Genomic DNA, 20,546 nt, shown 5'->3' on the forward strand with positions numbered 1-20,546 from the left:
TGACTCTCCTTTAACATGCACTACAAATAGACTCCAATGGGAACTCTGGACTAGGACAAAAAAAAACAAAAAAAAAAACAACGATATACGAACAAACCACAACAATGGGCAAATGTGGATCTACTGGATTCAATATTGAATAATATTGGACCCAGCATTCAATTTTAAACAATTCAACAGGAGATTGAAGAGTAAGCTTAGAAACAGCAGTATTTTAAAGGGAAAGACAACACCATTATCATGTCCATCCCAGTGGGAAGAATATGATTTAATAAACTGAAAAAACATAGAATTTGATTATTCTGATGTAAAATAGTGGAGATAGATGTAAATAAAAGCCAGTATTTCTCGCAAATGATCAACCTTAGTGCGGGTAGACATTTAATCAGTGCATTACTATTTTAGCCAATCAAATGTGAATATTCCAAACTGCCCACCAGTTTTGTTTTCGTCAACGATGACGTCAACGTAAATATTTTGTCAACAAACACATTTTTCATGACAATGACGAAATGATTACGAGCTAAAAACGGTGTTTTGGGAGACTAAAACATGACACGAATGCCAGTTTTCGTCTGAAGAGACGAGAACGAAACGAAAATGTGTAATAGTTTCTGTCACATGTTCACAATGTTTGACATTTTATGTGTAGTTAGCCTGTATCGTAGCAGTGTCTGGTTGTGTCACTCATGTGACGTGCTGCAGCTCTCTAGGCGTGCACACACGGTAAGATTTGTTTTCTTATCTTGGCCAGAGAGAATATGCAATGTTGCTTTGGCCTTAAGTTTCTGTGCTTAGTGATCATCACACACTAAATGTAACTCATAACATTATCATAGCGTTCGCATTAGGCTAATGCTAATGGCGGGCCTCGTCTTAAACTCACAGACAACATTGGTTTACATACAGCTCGTGGCGTCCAGGTGGGTACAATTAATTGAAAATAATGTACCGTTTTCCTGCTAAATGTGTATTATCACCAAGTTGGCGTTGTCCTTGTAGACGGTACAATATGTGCTTATCTTACAATGTTCATTTAATATAGTTGGAAAACTTTATTTAATTATTTTTTTGGGGACTAAAATGTTAATGTTATAATTTTACAGACAAAACCATTTTTAAGTAAACGTCGACCAAAACTAGACAAAATTAGTCTTGAGTTTTCGTCAACTAAAACTAGAAAAGAAAAATACATTTCAAGATGACTAAAATATGACTAAGACTAATAAGTATTATCCTCCAAAAGACTAAGACAAAAATAAAAAGGGCTGCCAAAAACGACACTGCTGTCCACCCTTCCTCATTATCTTATATATATTAAAGGTGCATCAGAGCTTTTTTCATAATCAGGGATTGGTGACTGGTCAATCACAAAAAATACGACTGATTTTGTCCCACCGTTTGCATCTAGAGCAGGGGTGCCCAAGTCCAGTCCTCCAGAGTCCTATCCAGCTTGTTTTCCCTCCTTTAACACATATGAATCAAATGATCAGCTCATCTGCAGGTCCCTGATACCAATCTTGATTAAATGATTCACATGTGTTGGAGGAGGTAGACATGGAAAACAAGCTGGATAGGGACTCTCGAGGACAGGACTTAGGCACCCTGATTTAGCGTATCTAGCTCAGGGGTGGAAAAACTATTCCACAAAGGGCTGCAGTGGGTGAGGGCGTTTGTTCACACCCATCATGAGGACGGCCTTTCACCAATTTAGTTTCTTAAGGCCAAATCATACCGGACGCATTTGCGGTCAGGGCCCGGCAAGATGTAACACCGTGTCCATTCTATCCTATTGTTCCAATTATACCGGAAAGTCAGCGCTACGAATTGACTGCGGACAATCTCCGACGTGCTGGAGTCCGCCAGATGGTTTGGACTTTTTTCTATTTTTGCCAGAGACGCATCCGTCAAAATGGGCGGAGTCTGGAGTCAACAGGCCGGGTGTTTATTCACAGTTTAAACACCAGCGAACATTGATGAAGAATGCTTCATCATGGAAGTGGAAAGTCACAAAGTGATTTACGATTCAGCAGATCCTTTTTATAAGGACAATATTAAAAAGGAAGCTGCATGGAACGCCATAGCAGAAGCTATGAGGATGGATGGTGAGTTTTCTAGTTATGTAAGTTATGTACCGTATTTTTCGCACTACAAGTCGCACCTGAGTATAAGTCGCACCTGCCATAAAATGCCCAACGAAGAGAAAAAAAAAAACACAAGTCGCACCGGAGTATAAGTCGCATTTTTGGGGGAAATTTACTTGATAAAATCCAACACATAGAACAGATATGTCATCTTGAAAGGCAATTTAATAATAAGTACAGTGCATGAACAACGAAATGTGAATATACTGTCCTCACCAGGACGCTACGGCTCGGTCCTGGCTATACGGCGAACTCCCAAATGACGATGCTGGACGTCCGTATAATTTGCTGAATCAATTAATAAATAAATAATAATTAGTAACTAATAAATGATAATTAGGTGCTCTTACAGCAATGACATAAACCATAGGGGTCAAACCAGTTCCACAAAGGGCCAAGTGGGTGCTGGATTTGGTTCCAACCGATACCGCGGAAAAAGTTTAACCAATGATTTTTCTGTTGAAACAAGCAGCACCTGACAAAGTTTAACTGATTACCCATGTAAGAGATCAGATTGGTCAAAAGGTGTCCTCTTCATTGGTCAAGAAGAGGTTGGAAAGAAAATCTGCACCCACTTGGCCCTTTATGGAGTCAGTTTGACACCAGTGACATAAACGGTTAGCATGCGTTCGCTAGAATTAGCACATCGTTCAAACAACCACACAACTGGCTCTAAGTGTCCGATCGCGGGTGGAAAACACAACAACAACAGAAAAGATGATACACACAGGCGTTGCCTCTGTAGAGATATTTTTAAAGCATAAACAATCAACATAGGTTCGCAGCCGTGTTTCTCTCTCACTAACTTGCCCACTCACTCACAGCTACGTGAGACTGTCCGTCTTCTCCTGGCGTGTGAGCGCTCTTCTTCACGTAAACAAGTGCGAGTGCGTGGGCGTGAAAGCGCCACAAACTAAAAGCATGCATTTCAATATAAAAAAGTCAATAATCCAATTGAACACATATTGCCAAAGGCAGAACGCGAACATGGCCAGAGCTATTAAGAGTTATTCAGATAACTATAGCATAAAGAACATGCTAACAAGTTTACCAAACCATCAGTGTCACTCCAAAACACCAAAATAATATGTGAAATATCATAATGTGTTAATAATTTCACACATAAGTTGCTCCTGAATATAAGTCGCACCTCCAGCCAAAATATGAAAAAAAAAACAAAAAAACAAAAAAAACGCGACTTATAGTCCGAAAAATATGGTAATTTAAAACCGTAATTAAATACCGTCACAAACCTATGGTAAAAGCAAAAAAACTCCGGGAAAAAAAATTCTGTCAAATCAAGTCACTTCTCTACTTCTCTCTGCTTCTCTGCTGAGTACAGACTAGAGCAGGGCAGTAAACCGAAAATTTACCGGAACCGAATTTCTTCATGGTGACCGACGTAATTTTGACCATGTCGGTAAATTCGGTAATTTAAAAAAATCAAGAAAATATAGTCTTTTCATCCCGCTTTGACTGTGTTGTTCGGCTATGTTCATTCCCCTTTATGAAAGCAGTCAGTGTGCTTACGTATGGAGTCACGTGGTTATCAGCAAGCCAAACAAACAGAAGCCCGGTAGGCTAACATTAGTGGCTAACGCTACAAGCTAACTTGATGGAGTATGGCTTAAGGGAAGTTCACCAAACTTTCACCTGACATTAAGCAGACTCTTGGCGGCATCCAGACAGGCTTTCACCCGCTGTCCTCCCTTGTTCTCACGATTTCCAGAGAGGGTACTTTCAGTGCTTTCTATTGGTAGCCAGGCCACAGCCTAATGCTAGCTGTTAAATGAATGTGGTGGAGTCGGATAGCGGCTCTAAACTTGTCGAAACGGCTGAACTTAATGAGTGGATTGGGCACGGACTGCATCTAGCAATTAGTGTGTCGGGTTATTTTGTATGTCTGTCTGTGTGTGATTACTCTGATAGCTTTTGTGATGGTAAAGCATTCAGCATAAAGTACTGTATTGGCCCGAATATAAGACGGTGTTTTTTGCATTGAAATAAGACTGAAAAATCGGGAGTCGTCTTATATTTGGGGTCTAGAGATTATACCCATTCACGACGCTAGATGGCGCCAGATATCATTGACGCGAATGCTGAACTTGAGGAGTAATGTTCTGTCATGACAGATCTCAGCTACTCTCAAGTTTAACCAGTTTGCATTACTTTATTGCAATGTTTTTCCTTATTCAGATTTGTTTCAAGACTACAGTTCCAGTTAGACCTCAGTTTGATGGTTAATGCAGTTATTGCAATTTCGTTGTTTTATCACAATAGATTTGTTTATTTACATTTCAAAAACCAGAAGCCATTCATTTACGAATGTGATTGCACTTTAGTTTACACATTTAAATGTTCAGATATTAAGATTTGAATGAGGCAAAATAACATGCTTTTTCTCTCAAATATATTGTTATAATCATTTGTTTCAGATGTACTGTAATTATTTTCTGTATAAAAATTAATTTGGTGTTCAAAAAATCTTTTTTCAAACTTGAGTCTTGAAAAAGAGGGGGTCGTTTTATAATCAGGGCCGTCTTATATTACTGCCATCATAAAATCTTAAATGTTTCATTTGCAGAAGATCAGTATAGCTTGAAGGTGTGTGTGTCTGTGTGGGGGTTCATGTGTGCTTGCATGTATTAAAAATGCTCTGGGGAAAAAAAAAAACCTGAAACCCTGAAGTAAACACTTGTGTTGAGTAATTATGTCACGGCAGCCATTAACAATAAGCTGTCTTTTTGAAGTGTACTGTTCAAGCTGTAAGTCATTTGTGTTACTATGACATATTTGCACAGGCATATTGATTTTGACAATGTACATTGTTCAAGCCATACAAGCTGTTATAAACGTTCATACTTGAATTCTTATTGTTTACAATAAATGTTTATATACTTAATGTTTAGACTGCATGAACAATTGTGAAATATATTAAATTGAAAGCTGGTAAACGAGAAACGGTTAATCTGTATTTCATGCATTGATTCAGATTTTCAAATTATATAACAATCCGCTTGGGCGAATTTATCGTCATTTATTGTTATCGATGTAAATCTGCTCAATTTGTGCTTAAGGCCATATCGCCCAGCCCTAGTACAGACTCTGTGTGTCTATCGTTGTTTTTATTGCCAAATTATCGCGCGCGATCACACGAGAGATCACGATGGCATGGAGCTGCCGGACCACAGTTGTGCGCAGCCGGTATGTTTCATCATATTTTTGACGTACTGCGGACGACGCAGTCAACACGGAGATTAGTGGATTCGTATGGAAGACGCTTATAGTATAAAGGCTGATTTATGCTCCTACGTAGCGGTGACGGCAGACTTACGCCGTCAACCAAGACCCCATTTCCGACCCCACACCGTAGCCTGATGTGCACGTCCACAAAATCCTGACTACGCGTCACGTCAACGTGTGGTGACGTGACGCAAATGCACTGTGATTGGTCCGCTCAGACTGTTGTTTCCGGTTCAGTGCGAAATCACCGCCATTTACAAACATTCTTCCGCTACACTCAAAAACGGACCAAGCCAACCAGAGGATTATCGAAGAGGTCTCTGTAAGTACGACCCCCTGTACAATGTTTCATCAAGGCATTATAAGAATTGCCAAATGGCAAGCAATCCATGGAAGGTGATTGCTGAAAATACAGGGCTGGAGGTGAGCGAATGCATAAAAAAAATGGAAGAACCTCTGAGATAAGTATGTGTGTGTTCGGAAGCGAATGGCCACACGAAGCTGTAACACAGCCGGCCAAAAACTGCCAGCTTTTTATCACTTTATGTCGTATTTTTGGTTGGTCCGCTGTACCATTTATTTTGTACATATGTTTGCTGTGAGTCGGACTTATTTACATTTACACTTCAAGCAGATGAAGAATAAAGCACAGGCTTGCTTTCAAAAGAGTTCATGTTTAATTTTCAACAACAGACAGTTTACACACTCGATACATCATCACTGATTGAGAGTGCCTCAGTGCTTTTATGATTATGTGTTTACCATCAAGGCTTTCCATGCAGTTTGGGAAGTTCCATAGCCCTCAGAAATCGGCTCTGGCTTCCCATTGGCTGGTTGTAGGACACAGCAAAAAAAAAAAAAAAAAAAAAAAATCGTGCTGCAGGGCTGTCCACAATGCTTTGCAGACCTCTGACAAAACGCTGAATACAGCGCTCGACGCAAATTTGAAGCTAGCTGCCACAGCTTGGTGGCTTCCAACCGAGGCTAGAATTCGTAATGTGACTTCCAGTCTGTGCGGAATCAACAGTCGGCTAGACCACCTCCGCAACAGTCTTCTTCGTCGCCTACGCCTCATCACTTGTATGATCAACATTTTTTGATCAATGTTAATGAGCTGAAGATCCACATTCAAGCATTCCATCTCCGTTGCCATCATTGTCTAACCGGAAGAAAACTAAAGGAATTCGACAAGAGACCCCCAAAACCAACAAACATAACGCCACACCCCTCTAGTGGCTTGGCGTTCCCTTGACGCAGAACTGCAAATGCTCATTGACGATGATGGGTCTATGCCGTCACGACGTCGTCACCGCAACGAAGAAGCATAAATTAGGCTTAATTTGGCATTTACAAGTGCAATCAATTGATTGCAGTCAGGTGCTTTTTGTTTTCACTGAAACAAAGACCAGGACCCACTGCGGCCCTTGCCTGGCACGGCCAGACTATTGTCCCTGTATTTTCCAAACACTGTGAGAAGAGTCTGGGGCCCATCTCCTTATTGGCCTCTCGAGCCAGAAAGAAACCATCCGTGCAATCAGATTTGTTTATTTGCGTGACGTGTTCTTAACAAGCAACGTCACTCTTGCATGTTGGAAGTCGTCACAGCCACAGATGGCGAACGGTAGAGCCAAGAATATGTTCCAATCCGCGGTAAATTCAGTTTTAAATGACCAAAAACACATTGAGTCGCTAAAACCAACAGTCTATCTCACGCTAGCCATGTTAAATAAACTTCTCCGTTCTCTGCACTCCTCGTATGTTTATTCACTTGCTCTAGAGTTTCTTGACGCTTTATCAACAGAACGTCCGCCCGTCACTGATTGTTCCACTCCACTGTCTGTTTGCTGTGGCTTGCTCCGCCCTGGGAATTTGATCCACCAAACAGTCGCCAGACATAGCCGGAACAGCGATTAGTCTGATGTACCAGGCAACTGCGGCCCTTGACGACCTAGCCTGGAACTCCAATCAGCGGACAATCAGCGACGCGTGGACATGACGTTGGTAAAGCGACAAGAAACTCTAGCGGGAGCGGGGAACGGACAAGTTCATTCAACATGGCTAGCGCGAGAGACTTGTCAATGACTTGTGTCGATTTGTTTTTTGGTAATTTAAAATTGATTTTATCGCGGATTGGAATATATTCTCGGCTCTCCTGTTCGCCATCCGTGTTGTTGCGGAGACGACTTCCGATGCGCAAGAGTGACGTTGCTGGTGAAGAACATGTCACGCAAATAATCAAATCTGATTGCACGGATGATTTCGTTCAGCTCGAAAGCCCATTAAGGAGCTGGGTCCCAGACTATTCTCACAGTGTTTGAAAAATACAGGGAGAACAGTCTGGCCATGCCAGGCAATTGAGGACCTGTTTGCCCACTCCTGATCTAGCTAGTAGAGCTCATAAGTGATGTCATTTGTGTTTATCCAATATTTTCTCCATTAGTAGATGTCTAAGAATTTTGCAATTTGCATAAGTAAATATTTTGAGCAACTGCCTTTTTCATTTAAGTCCTTTATGCTAGATATTAAGGGTGTAACGGTACATTATTTGTATTGAACCATTTCGGTACGTGGTGCTCGGTTCTGAACGGAGGCTTGCCGAACGAGTTTCTGACGTAATGTAACCCTTACTTTTCGAGGATGTGAGTCAATCGGGTTAGTTTCTTTGTGTAGATTATATTTACTCCGTCTTCTCTACTATAATGAGGACCAACAAGGTAGGACAGTATAACCCAGAAACGTCAACGACGCGACAATGTGGCCGCCGCGAGAACGCAGTGAAACGCGGGCGTTACAGTCAATCAGCCAATGCACACCAGTCGCAGTGCGGCCGCGTGTTAGACGCGTCCCAGAAGCGGCTCAACACGACTCATGTGAAAAGAACGGCAGAGTTTATTATTTGGCGCGAGACGCGACCCTCCTGCGTCATTACCCATACCAGTAGCTAGGATCGGGCAGACCGGAAGTCACTCGTGTAAAAATACGGTGGATCCGGTCGATTTTCAAACTAATATGCAACCGTAACCCACTTTTTGAGTCCATCAGATCTCTTGAGTGGTAGATCGGGGCACAGTTGACTTGTCTTTGTTGATTTACTGCTGTCTTCTCTGCTATAATAATGACCAACACAGCCCCATGTTCAATACAAAACCTTCCTACCACAACAAAACAAGTAGGAACTAATATTCACATAGGAACTAAAGTTATACAAAATAAAATATACAATATAACATCACATTTGTAAAATATAAACACATAATAAAATAAATAATAGCCCATTTAAACAAAATAAATTGAAATGAGCTAAAACACCTGCAATTACATAATAATAAAACACAGATCCTGCTTACACAATTAAATTTATTAATTTCTGTGTGGCGCTTTAACTTGAGAAAATCCACCAATAAAGCTTTTGAAAACCGTTCATAAGAAAAAAAAATGTTTCATTGAGGCATTTCATTTGTAAAATACATGTTAAAATCTTTGTCATTGGGATTGCTTTTCTCTTTAGCACAGGACTTCTTTTTTCTTCTTTCTTTCAGAAAGAAAGCTGACCAATACGCGGGGTCTGAAAGGCAAATTGTTGTTGGATTATCTTTAAATACACGCTACTTTTTGAGCAGAATTCTAGCTTTGTATAGGCTAATGTTCCTATTGATGAAAGCACAAAGGTGTCATTTATATTTTGCACTTTGTTTTCTTACTGTACCGAAAATGAACCGAACCGTGACCTCAAAACCGAGGTACATACCGAACCTAGATTTTTGTGTACCGTTACACCCCTACTAGATATAGTTTAAAACTATTTACTTTAAATTCCTGACGGTTACGTAAAAAAGTAAAGGACCATAACTGAAAATAAAACCTGAACAGAAAACCAATCCATAAGTCTTGATAGCTATAAATAGACAGTTTTTTTAAAATAACATAATACCTTTCCCGCTGTCCACCAGAGGTTTATTGTTCCTCATCCATGTGATGTTGACTGCCGGATTGGTATCTTTAGCGACACATGTGGCCAGCTGTGGAATAGAATGACAAAAAATAACACTTCAAGTCATTGTTTAAACTGCCCAAATATCAGCAAAACCACCATGCCCTCTTTTGAAGGGTTGATGATATTCTACGCAACAGACCATGAAATGCCCAAAGAGTCCTCTCCGGTCCTATGGGTGTTCTAATTGCAACAGCGGGGAATGTGCTCGTTATTAATTCATGTGCACCACTTCAAAAGGACTCATTACTGTAGTAACATGGTGGCTGCTATGCCTCAGGAGACTGGGACCCATTTGATGCATTTTGAAATAATATCAGTTTAAGTAACATTTGTCATACACTGAATAAAAACACACCTTTGTAAATTTGCCAATCTCCAGCTCCTGTGCCTTGTCAGAAACCTCCACACCTGCAGGTGCCTCTGCAATACACACAATTATACATGGTCTGCATAGTCTCGTAGTGTACATCATGTACTCCAGTAGCATTGCAAAGTGATGAAACATTTCTACTAAAGGTTTTGCAAGAGAATTTTGGAAATAATGCAGACTGGAAATGTTTTGTGATAAACGGACATCTTGGCAAAATACCTTAATTTTCGGATTATAAAACGCATTTTACCAAATTTTTAAGATAATACTATTTTGTCTACATACAACTCGCAGATGTCCACACTACATGATGGGATATCTACACCGAAACATGCTGCTTATTAGCCTGTAAAAATCCATAAATAAGACAGACTGGACTTTAAACTGCAGACAAAGCATGGGGAAACAGTAGCGGCTTATAGTCAGAAAATTATGGTAGCAGCTTCCGTCTTATTTTCACACTTGACTTGAACAGCATAGTATCAGAAGCACGGTTTTAACTGCTATCTTGTCTTGCAACGCACAAGCAAAATAAATAAACAACTTAAAAATAAGTAAATAAATAAATCGAGGAATGACATACTAGCGTGATATGAGATTGATACAGATTCTACTAAATTATATTTTCCAAAAGGTTGCAGAATGTGATATGCAGGTTTAATCCCCCATCCAACTTGGAGTCACCCCTAACATTCCAAACTATATCAAATCTGACGCGGTTTTAAAAGGTTGGTCATGGCTTAGTGAGCGACATGGGAGACCGTGGCCAGTCTGAGTGTTTTAAGTGCCTGGGAGTTAGTTGTTGCTGTCCACCAAAAAGGCGGGAGTGGCAACCTCCCTTGGCCGACGACCGGTGCCTTGTCGCACACCATGGTCGCCGGCAGATTAGCGCTTGTGCTCGAGCAGCCACGCCCTCTTGTCTGCGTTTATCGATTGTTTAAAGACTTCCACCTCTCTCGGCCCTCTTCATGTGCCCGCTGAGAGACCACTATAGTTGGCTTGGGCTCGGGCTGCCATGAGCTCAGACGTTGGCTGGTTTGTCCACCGAGAATGTGCCATTTTCAGTGTTCATTCCACAGCTGCATCCCTGGCGACGAGCACTCCTGCCGGGGCCACAGCAGGGGAACGACGAGCAGAAACTTGCTCGCCGTCGGGCGCTGGCCGATCGGTGAAGGCTATCACCCCCGCCGTCGGGGCAGTTTTGTGTGATTTTTCCTTTTTCGAACAGCGAGGAAGAGACTTCGAAGAGCCGCTCGGTTCGGGTTAGCATGTAGCCTAGCTCTTACACTTCCTCTTTTGTTTACGCTGGTTCCTCTTTGTCAAAGTCGCCGGAGAAATACCATTCGAGAGGTTTAGGAAGTTGGCACTTTTGACCATTGTTCAGTAATTTAGCCCTTTCGTATTTAATAAATGTATTTTTAATTTACTTTTATTTGTCATGACCATAAACCGTATTTAGCAATCAAGGAAAAATACTCCGATACAAAGAATATCCTGTAAAAATGGAGTAGAGAGAATAAACAACAATGATATTTTACATATCTGCTCTAGTCATCAGCCTCGTGTTTGTTGTCGTTCTGAACCCCCCCCCACCCCCAAATACGACTCAAACACATATGGCTGTATGCCACAGGCTTCCTCTGGATCGACAATATCATTTGAAAGATCCACACTTGAACCAGAATCGCTGAAAAATGCTTCCTCCCCCATTGGGCTGAATTTTTGAATCACTACTCCGCCGACGTCATCACCCAGATGGAGGCGCCATAGCGCTATAATGACAGGCTAAACAGGATATTAAAGGACTCATTTCTAGTCATCTGGGCTTTGCCAAATTGCTGATATAGTCGAATCGTCTCAAAATATGATTTTCCTTCCAATAATAATGCTATTTAAGATTTTCTTTTAATGGTGTCACAAGCACTTTAATGAATAACAACTTTCAGACAGTCATCTCTGGGGACCGCCATTTTTCCCGACACCGCCCTCTGCTGTTTCACTGAAATTTACGTTCCAATGCCTTTGATGTGAATGTTCTGTGACCAAAACAGCAAAGCACATTTACCATGCATCTGCGACAACAAGCATAATAATCACAAGATGCTGACAAGATATTTGAATCCAACACTCCAGTAGTATTACTCACTGTAGATGACGACGTTGACTGGATACTCGCTGATGTCTGAACTGCCCACCACCATGCAGGTGAAAGTGCGTTGGTCACTCAGCTTGGGGGCAGACAGTATCAGGCTGGAGTTGGTCGCCAAACTGATGCGGCTCTTGTATTCATCAGTAGCACTAATGGAGACGTCTTTGTTTTTCTTTTTGACCAGCAGGTCTCCTGAGAGGCCATCTCCTTTGTCCTAGTAAGGATTTTTTTTTTTTGCAAAAGACACATGAAGAATAAACACCCACACCCACACACAGTGAGGGACAGATGCACACTCTGGTGCACAGTAAATGCACTCAGACTGGGCGTGGCTCCTACATGATAAATGGATGTCTGACGCAGAGCGTCTGACAGACTTCACCATTTTGAATCCATTGACCACTGTGCTGACTTACATATTTCCACTTGGTGATCACCACGTCTTCCGCGTTCATGGCTTCTTTGTTACATGGAATCTCCAGCGTTTGGCCGTACAGTCCCACCACTGTTTCCAGGCCGCTCACTGGGAAGACAAAAAAGCATGAGAAATGTTTTTAAATGATAACTACAGTAGATCATTAAAGAACACTCATCATTGGTTTGATGTTCTGATATCTGTCAGTTGTTAAGCTTGACTTTCCTAAACGGCAAGCTGTTCTCTACATATTGTAACGTTTTTGACTCAAGTGAATAGCCCTTGTAGTTAAACAACTGCACTGGTTAAATTAAAAAAAAGACTCTTGGCCTAAATTTCATTCACAACATCGCCATGGAGACTAAGTGCTAGTAAGGAAGGGTGGGAGGAGAGGCCCCCAATGGGTTGCAACGAGGGGGGTTAGAGGTAGAAGGCTGCAGGCAAGGAAAGGCTACCATTGCCCGACTGATAATGAGTTGCTATTCTATTTAGTTTTTTTTGTGTGTGTCTAGTACAAAAACTCTCAGAGCAAGGGATGGGCGCACGAGTGGTTGTCAGCTATAGACAGCTAAAGCTTGAACATGAAATACAGTAATTCATCAACACTTATAAAAACAGAGTAGTCCCCGAATGAATTCTGGGAAAGGAGTAATGTCCTTGCACTTAGAAGGCACTAAAGACATATTAATTAGTGGGTGTTATTCATCACGTAACATCGCATTCAAGTCACAAAGAAATGCTACAAGTCTTTAATCTCCCCCTTACCGTATTGTAGACCAGCACTTTGGACAGTTGAAGCCATTATAGTTTGATTTGCTCCACAATTTAATTCACATTGGAGAATTTTTTTTTGAATGGATTTAATTATCATAATTTTGCGAGGAGGCTGCAGTAATAACCTTGCTGGCGTATCATATTTATTTGTTTACGAAGATGACACTCATTTTAAAAGATGTCCTTCATTCAATTAGATGGCTTCAGCGCATATTCAAGTCAAACTCTATCTGTTCATAGCACTCAATAGAATAATTATTTACTACATAACATCCCCCAGTTTTTCTTCAATCAAGCAAATACTGGATAAGCGATCTCAAGTGTTAAACATGGCGAAATAAGTCAAAGCGACAGGAAATAATGTTACGATGAATTTGTTTGGTTGAAACAATCATTCAAAAAATTTGAATAATTTAATTCCAAATAAAGAAGCAAAATCTCTCACCGAAAGTTTAACATTATTATGTAGTGGATTTGGCATTTCAGAACTAGTAACTCTTATTTCATGCAATATCCCACTAATATTAAAAATATTGCTGGCATTTGTAGTGTGATATTTATCCACGTATGAGCATCCAAGACAATAGTAGAAATGTATTTGACGTAGTTGCAGGAATTTTAGCGAAGCACTTTGCCTGTTGAAATGTGCTACCTGCATCTCAAATGAGACTTGTTGGCATTTAAGCACGTTGGAAGAAGCAAACCTTGTTACATTTCAAAACAAAGAAAGCTGCATGGAGTCGAGCTGATAATAAGCCAAGCAAACCGTCATATTTGAAAATACAGAAAGCTATGTGAAGTTCAGTTGATAAGTTTTCAGGTAAAAGGCACGAGGAACAACAAAGGAAAAAAACACTGCGAGAGTTCAAAAGTTTGAACAACGAGGAATCCAACTGAGCAGACAGTGTTGAACAAAGAAAACAAGGCAGCGTGTGAGGAGAAGCAGTGGGAGCTGATTGGCTACTAGACTGAATGCGAGGGCGGGGTTTACCGGCCACTGATAAGACACAGGTGTGCAGACATAAAGATGGGAAAACACAAAAAAAAAGTGGGTTAGAAATGTTATAAAAAAAGTACAAAATGACTCCTAGCTGGTGCTTTTGACACTTTGACAAGTTTCACAGAGTTGTGCTTTAACTGTGTGTAGAAATGACATGAAGCTGCAGCCACACAGCGTTTTTATTTTGGTGCTTTGCTGAAGTAAAGGCAATGAAACTGGCTCCTCATGCTTTGAGGTGCTTCCGAGTCAAAAGGACATCCTACGCATATAGATGCTATGCTCCGACATAAAATAGTCTGTGCATTATCTAGATTACAGGAACTGCTGGAGACAACTTTTTTCCAAGGTCAAATTCAAGCAAACAAAGTCAGGGTACCAAGTGAAACTGGAGCATAAAACAAAGAACTATTGTAAAGAAAAAAACAAGACAGACTAAGGAAGAACAAATAAGTCTTGTAGCTCCTGAGAACAACAAAACACACAACACTGCAGATTCTGCTGGAATTCTTATTGTCTGTAAAAATGGCTTTTTCACATATTGTTGGATCATCAATACTGCAAAGATAACGTTTCTTATTGCTTGCCCTCCCTGTTCAAATGGAGTAGACACCCTTCACCGTCATTAGCAGTCAATGGGTCAACTTGATCTTATCTTGATGGCCTGTACACACATATGTATATATATATATATATATATATATATATACACACACATATATATATACATACACATACATACATACATATATGTATACATATACATATATATATATGTATACATATATGTATGTATGTATGTGTATGTATATATATATATATATATATACATACACATACATACATACATACATATATGTATACATATACATATATATATGTATACATATATGTATGTATGTATGTGTATGTATACATATACATATATATGTATACACATATACATATACATATATATGTATACACATATACATATACATATATATGTATACACATATACATACAGTATATACATACAGTATATATATATATATATATATATATATATACACACATATACATATATGTATACATATATACATACATATATGTATAGATATACTGTATATACATATACATATACTGTACCTGTATATACATACATACATACATATATATACACATACACTCACCGGCCACTTTATTGGGTACACCTGTCCAACTGCTCGTTAACACTTAATTTCTAATCAGCCAATCACATGGCGGCAACTCAGTGCATTTAGGCATGTAGACATGGTTTAAGACAATCTCCTGCAGTTCAAACCGAGCATCAGTATGGGGAAGAAAGGTAATTTGAGTGACTTTGAACGTGGCATGGTTGTTGGTGCCAGAAGGGCTAGTCTGAGTATTTCAGAAACTGCTGATCTACTGGGATTTTCACGCACAACCATCTCTAGGGTTTACAGAGAATGGTCCGAAAAAGAAAAAATATCCAGTGAGCGGCAGTTCTGTGGGCGGAAATGCCTTGTTGATGCCAAAGGTCAGAGGAGAATGGCAAGACTGGTTCGAGCTGATAGAAAGGCAACAGTGACTCAAATAACCACCCGTTACAACCAAGGTAGGCAGAAGAGCATCTCTGAACGCACAGTACGTCGAACTTTGAGGCAGATGGGCTACAGCGGCAGAAGACCACGCCGGTTGCCACTCCTTTCAGCTAAGAACAGGAAACTGAGGCTACAATTTGCACAAGCTCATCGAAATTGGACAATAGAAGATTGGAAAAAACATTGCCTGGTCTGATGAGTCTCGATTTCTGCTGTGAAATTCGGATGGTAGGGTCAGAATTTGGCGTCAACAACATGAAAGCATGGATCCATCCTGCCTTCTATCAACGGTTCAGGCTGGTGGTGGTGGTGTAATGGTGTGGGGAATATTTTTTTGGCACTCTTTGGGCCCCTTGGTACCAATTGGGAATCATTGGAACGCCACAGCCTACCTGAGTATTGTTGCTGACCATGTCCATCCCTTTATGACCACAATGTACCAAACTTCAGATGGCTACTTTCAGCAGGATAATGCCCCATGTCATAAAGTTGGAATCATCTCAGACTGGTCTCTTGAACATGACAATGAGTTCACTGTACTCAAATGGCCCCCACAGTCACCAGATCTCAATCCAATAGAGCATCTTTGGGATGTGGAGGAACAGGAGATTCGCATCATGGATGTGCAGCCGACAAATCTGCACCAACTGTGTGATGCCATCATGTCAATTGGACCAAACTCTCTGAGGAATGCTTCCAGCACCTTGTTAAATCTATGCCACAAAGAACTGAGGCAGTTCTGAAGGCAAAAGGGGGTCCAACCCGTTACTAGCATGGTGTACCTAATAAAGTGGCCGGTGAGTATATATATATACATATATACAATATATACACATATATATACACACACACACATTAATACACACACGTATATATATACACACACACACATTAATACACACACGTATATATATACACACACACACACATTAATACACACACACACACATATATACACATATATACACACACACACACACACACACACATATATATATTAGGGCTGTCAAACGATTAAAATTTTTAATCGAGTTAATTACAGCTTAAAAATTAATTAATCGTAAATAATCGCAATTAATCACAATTCAAACCATCTATAAAATATGCCATATTTTTCTGTAAATTATATATATATTCTGTAAAATAAATTGTTGGAATGGAAAGATAAGACACAAGATGGATATATACATTCAACATACAGTACATAAGGACTGTAGTGGGCATTTCACTTTACTGTTCTTTAAATCTGTCTATGCTGTCCTCAGTCCGAAGCGTCTACTTTTTCCAAAGCTAGACAGCTAGTGAACGACGCCTTAATAATCAGACTTCTTCCTTTTTCATCTGATTTATTAATAAAATGGCCTCAAACCACTGTCCTCTTTAGACCGTAGTGAAACTACAAAAAAAAAGTACACAAGCATTGCATTAGCAACAACGTTAGCTTAGCACGCTATACAGGTTCACTAAACATAAACAAAAAGCGTCTCATACAAAAAATATAACATTTCCCTTACTAACATAATATGTACATTCTTTACAACAACCATACTTACGGACAAATCTTGTCCAAGGATAATATAGGCAGAACATTACAACGTAGGCGTCAGCCCGAGACGTCGTGCAGCCATATTGAACTGGCAAGAAAACAATAAACCATGTCGCAAAGCGACCACAAGAGTTCGCTGTTAGACAGCACAAAAAGCCTTGCTGTAAAACTTACCAAAAGGCAGAACACTGTCTGAGCGGGACATGTGCGTTAATTGCGTCAAATATTTTAACGTGATTAATTTAAAAAATTAATTACCGCCCGTTAACGCGATAATTTTGACAGCCCTAATATATATGTATATATATATATATATATATATATATATATACACACACACACACACACACACACACACACACACATACATATATATACACACACACATATATATATAAGGGGTGTAACGGCACACAAAAATCTCGGTTCGGGACGTACCTCGGTTTTGAGGTCACGGTTCGGTTCATTTTCGGTACAGTAAGAAAACAAAATGCAAAATATAAATGTGCTAGTTGTTTATTACACACTTTTGTGCTTTCAACAATAGGAACATTAGTCTACACCAAGCTAGAATTCTGCTCAAAAATAGAAAATGCAATATTCTGAAATGTAGATATTTTGAAAAACAAAATAAAAATAACTTTGGCTAAGACTTTTTCTTTAAAATAAATATCTGATGTGCAAAACTGAACAGTTGCAACACTAAAGTGAAGAGTTGTTCCATCTATATTCTTTTTTAATTTGAATTCCCCACCCTGAGGACCAACCATCTTCCATGTTAACATTTAACCGTTACCCACGCTGCTCACTGCACTTCTGAGTGGTGCGACGGCCCTGGCCGTTTAATTGTTATCTTTTTTCAGACTGTCAGTCATCTGATCGCCTCGTCCGCCAGCTGGCTGCCTCCCCTCCCAACGTGGCGTCGCCTGATTGACGCCGGACGGGGAGACGACGTCACTGCCGCTGACGGGCCACCCGAACTAGCCGCTGTCTGACATGTATCCATTATGCAGCGCTTTGTTTACATTTGCGGCAATAACGACACTTGCTTTACGGCAGCTAATCCGATACACGGTAATACGGCTCTGGGTAATACTATTAGGCCGTTGTTTGAGTTGCATACCCGCGTGTGTGTTGTATTATGCCTGAGTCTTGTTAATCAAATAAAGGCAGCGTTAACAAAAGTCATCTGACCGCTCATCATTTTACAGTCAACACTCAGAGTTCGCAACTTCGCATTTGACAGCATACGTGCCGCGTTCCTCCTCGCCAGCTGTTTGCTCGCCATTCATTCACCTGTGCATTTGATCACTATTTTGTTACACTCCCGCTTTTTCGGTGAGGTATTTTGTGTTCATTCGTTATTGGATCGTTTTTGTTCACCACTGTAAATAAGAGCACCGCAGCAGTAAAGGTAAACTGCCGTTTTCGCTCAACCCGTTTTGTTTAGTGTAGAAGCCAGGGTGGTCGCTGTATTGTTTTTTCTTTTTTACGATCAGGGTTTACTTAGCAGGTGGGGTTCAAGTGTAGTTTCATTTTGTTTGTTGTTTTGGCCTGGGCTTACGCTGAAGCCAGCTTCTTCCGCATTTTGTATATTTTGTTCATTGCGAGTTCGACTTATGTGAATAAATTTGTGTCCATTTGCAACTTGTGTGCGTGGCTCATTTTATGTTACGCCCTTAGCAGTCGTCCGTGGGACGTAACAGTGGGCTTATGGGAAGCATGAGCGGGCATTCCGCGCTTGCGTTAAATGCGTCAAATATTTTAACGTGATAATTCAAAAAATTAATTACCGCCCGTTAACGCGCTAAATTTGACAGCACTTTACATTATGTCAGAAACTCGTTCGGTACGCCCACGTACCGAACCGAGGACCACGTACCGAAACGGTTCAATTCAAATACATGTACCGTTACACCCTTTATATATATATTTTAGGGGTGTAAAGGTACACAAAAATCTCGGTTCGGTACGTACCATGTTGAGCCGCTTCTGGGACGCGTCTAACACGCGGCCGCACTGCGACTGGTGTGCATTGGCTGATTAAGTTTATGGAGACGTTAGAGTCAATCAGCCAATGCAAACCAGTCGCAGTGCTGCCGCGTATTAGATGCGTCCCAGAAGCGGCTCAACGCGACGCACATGAAAAGAACGGCAGAGTTTATTATTTGATGCGAGACGCGGCCGTCCTGCGTCAATACTACTACCGGTAGCTAGGATCGGGCCGGAAGTCACTCGTGAAAAAATACGGTGGATCCGGTCGATTTTCAAACTAATATGCAATCGTAACCTACTTTTTGAGTCCATCAGATCTCTTGAGAGGTAGATTGGGGCACAGTTGACTTGTCTTTGCTGATTTACTGCGGTCTTCTCTGCTATAATAATAACCAACACGGCCCCGTGTTCAATACAAAACCCTCCTACCACAACAAAACAAGTAGGAACTAATATTCCCATAGGAACTAAAGTTATACAGCAATACAATATAAATGAATACTACATCACATTTGTAAAATATAAACACATAATAAAATAAATAACAGCCCATTTAAATAAAAAAAATGAAATGAGCTAAAACACCTGTAATTAAATAATAAGAATAATACACACATTCTGCTTACACATTTAATTTAATTAATTGTTGTGTGGCCCTTTAACTTGAGAAAATCCACCAATAAGGCTTTTGAAAACCGTTCATATGAAAAAAAAAATGTTTCATTGAAGCCTTTCATTTGTAAAATACATGTTAAAATCTTTGTCATTGGGATTGCTTTTCTCTTTAGCACAGGACTTCTTTTTTCTTCTTTCTTTAAGAAAGAAAGCTGACCAATACGCGGGGTCTGAAAGGCAAATTGTTGTTGGATAGTCTTTAAATACCCGCTACTTTTTGAGCAGAATTCAAGCTTTGTATAGGCTAATGTTCCTATTGTTGAAAGCACAAAGGTGTGTAATAAACAACAAGCACATTTATATTTTGCATTTTGTTTTCTTACTGTACCGAAAATGAACCGAACCGTGACCTCAAAACCGAGGTACGTACCGAACCGAGATTTTTGTGTACCGTTACACCCCTAATACATACACATACACACAGTGTATCACAAAAGTGAGTACACCCCTTGCATTTCTGCAGATATTTAAGTATATCTTTTCATGGGACAACACTGACAAAATGACACTTTGACACAATGAGAAGTAGTCTGTGTGCAGCTTATATACTAGAGTTAATTTATTTTTCCCTCAAAATAATTCAAAATACTCAAAATATCTCAATATCTAAACCCCTGGAGACAAAAGTGCGAACACACCTTAGTAAATACGTACATCCCTA

General features: G+C 40.2%; 1 protein-coding gene across 3 annotated transcripts in view; it reads right to left on the bottom strand.

The window, feature by feature from the left end:
* LOC130918083 (CD166 antigen homolog A-like) overlaps positions 1-20,546 on the bottom strand; it is a 109,088-nt gene that overhangs the window by 27,556 nt on the left and 60,986 nt on the right. For all 3 annotated transcript variants that reach the window (XM_057839975.1, XM_057839974.1, XM_057839976.1), the window contains exons 2-5: positions 12,317-12,423; positions 11,898-12,114; positions 9,737-9,801; positions 9,319-9,406 (exon numbers count right to left, since the gene is read on the bottom strand). In XM_057839975.1, coding sequence (XP_057695958.1) covers positions 9,319-9,406; positions 9,737-9,801; positions 11,898-12,114; positions 12,317-12,423 — 477 coding nt within the window. The remainder of the gene's footprint in view (positions 1-9,318; positions 9,407-9,736; positions 9,802-11,897; positions 12,115-12,316; positions 12,424-20,546) is intronic.

Source organism: Corythoichthys intestinalis, chromosome 6 (genome assembly GCF_030265065.1).
Source record: "Corythoichthys intestinalis isolate RoL2023-P3 chromosome 6, ASM3026506v1, whole genome shotgun sequence".
Classification (NCBI taxonomy): Eukaryota; Metazoa; Chordata; class Actinopteri; order Syngnathiformes; family Syngnathidae; genus Corythoichthys; species Corythoichthys intestinalis.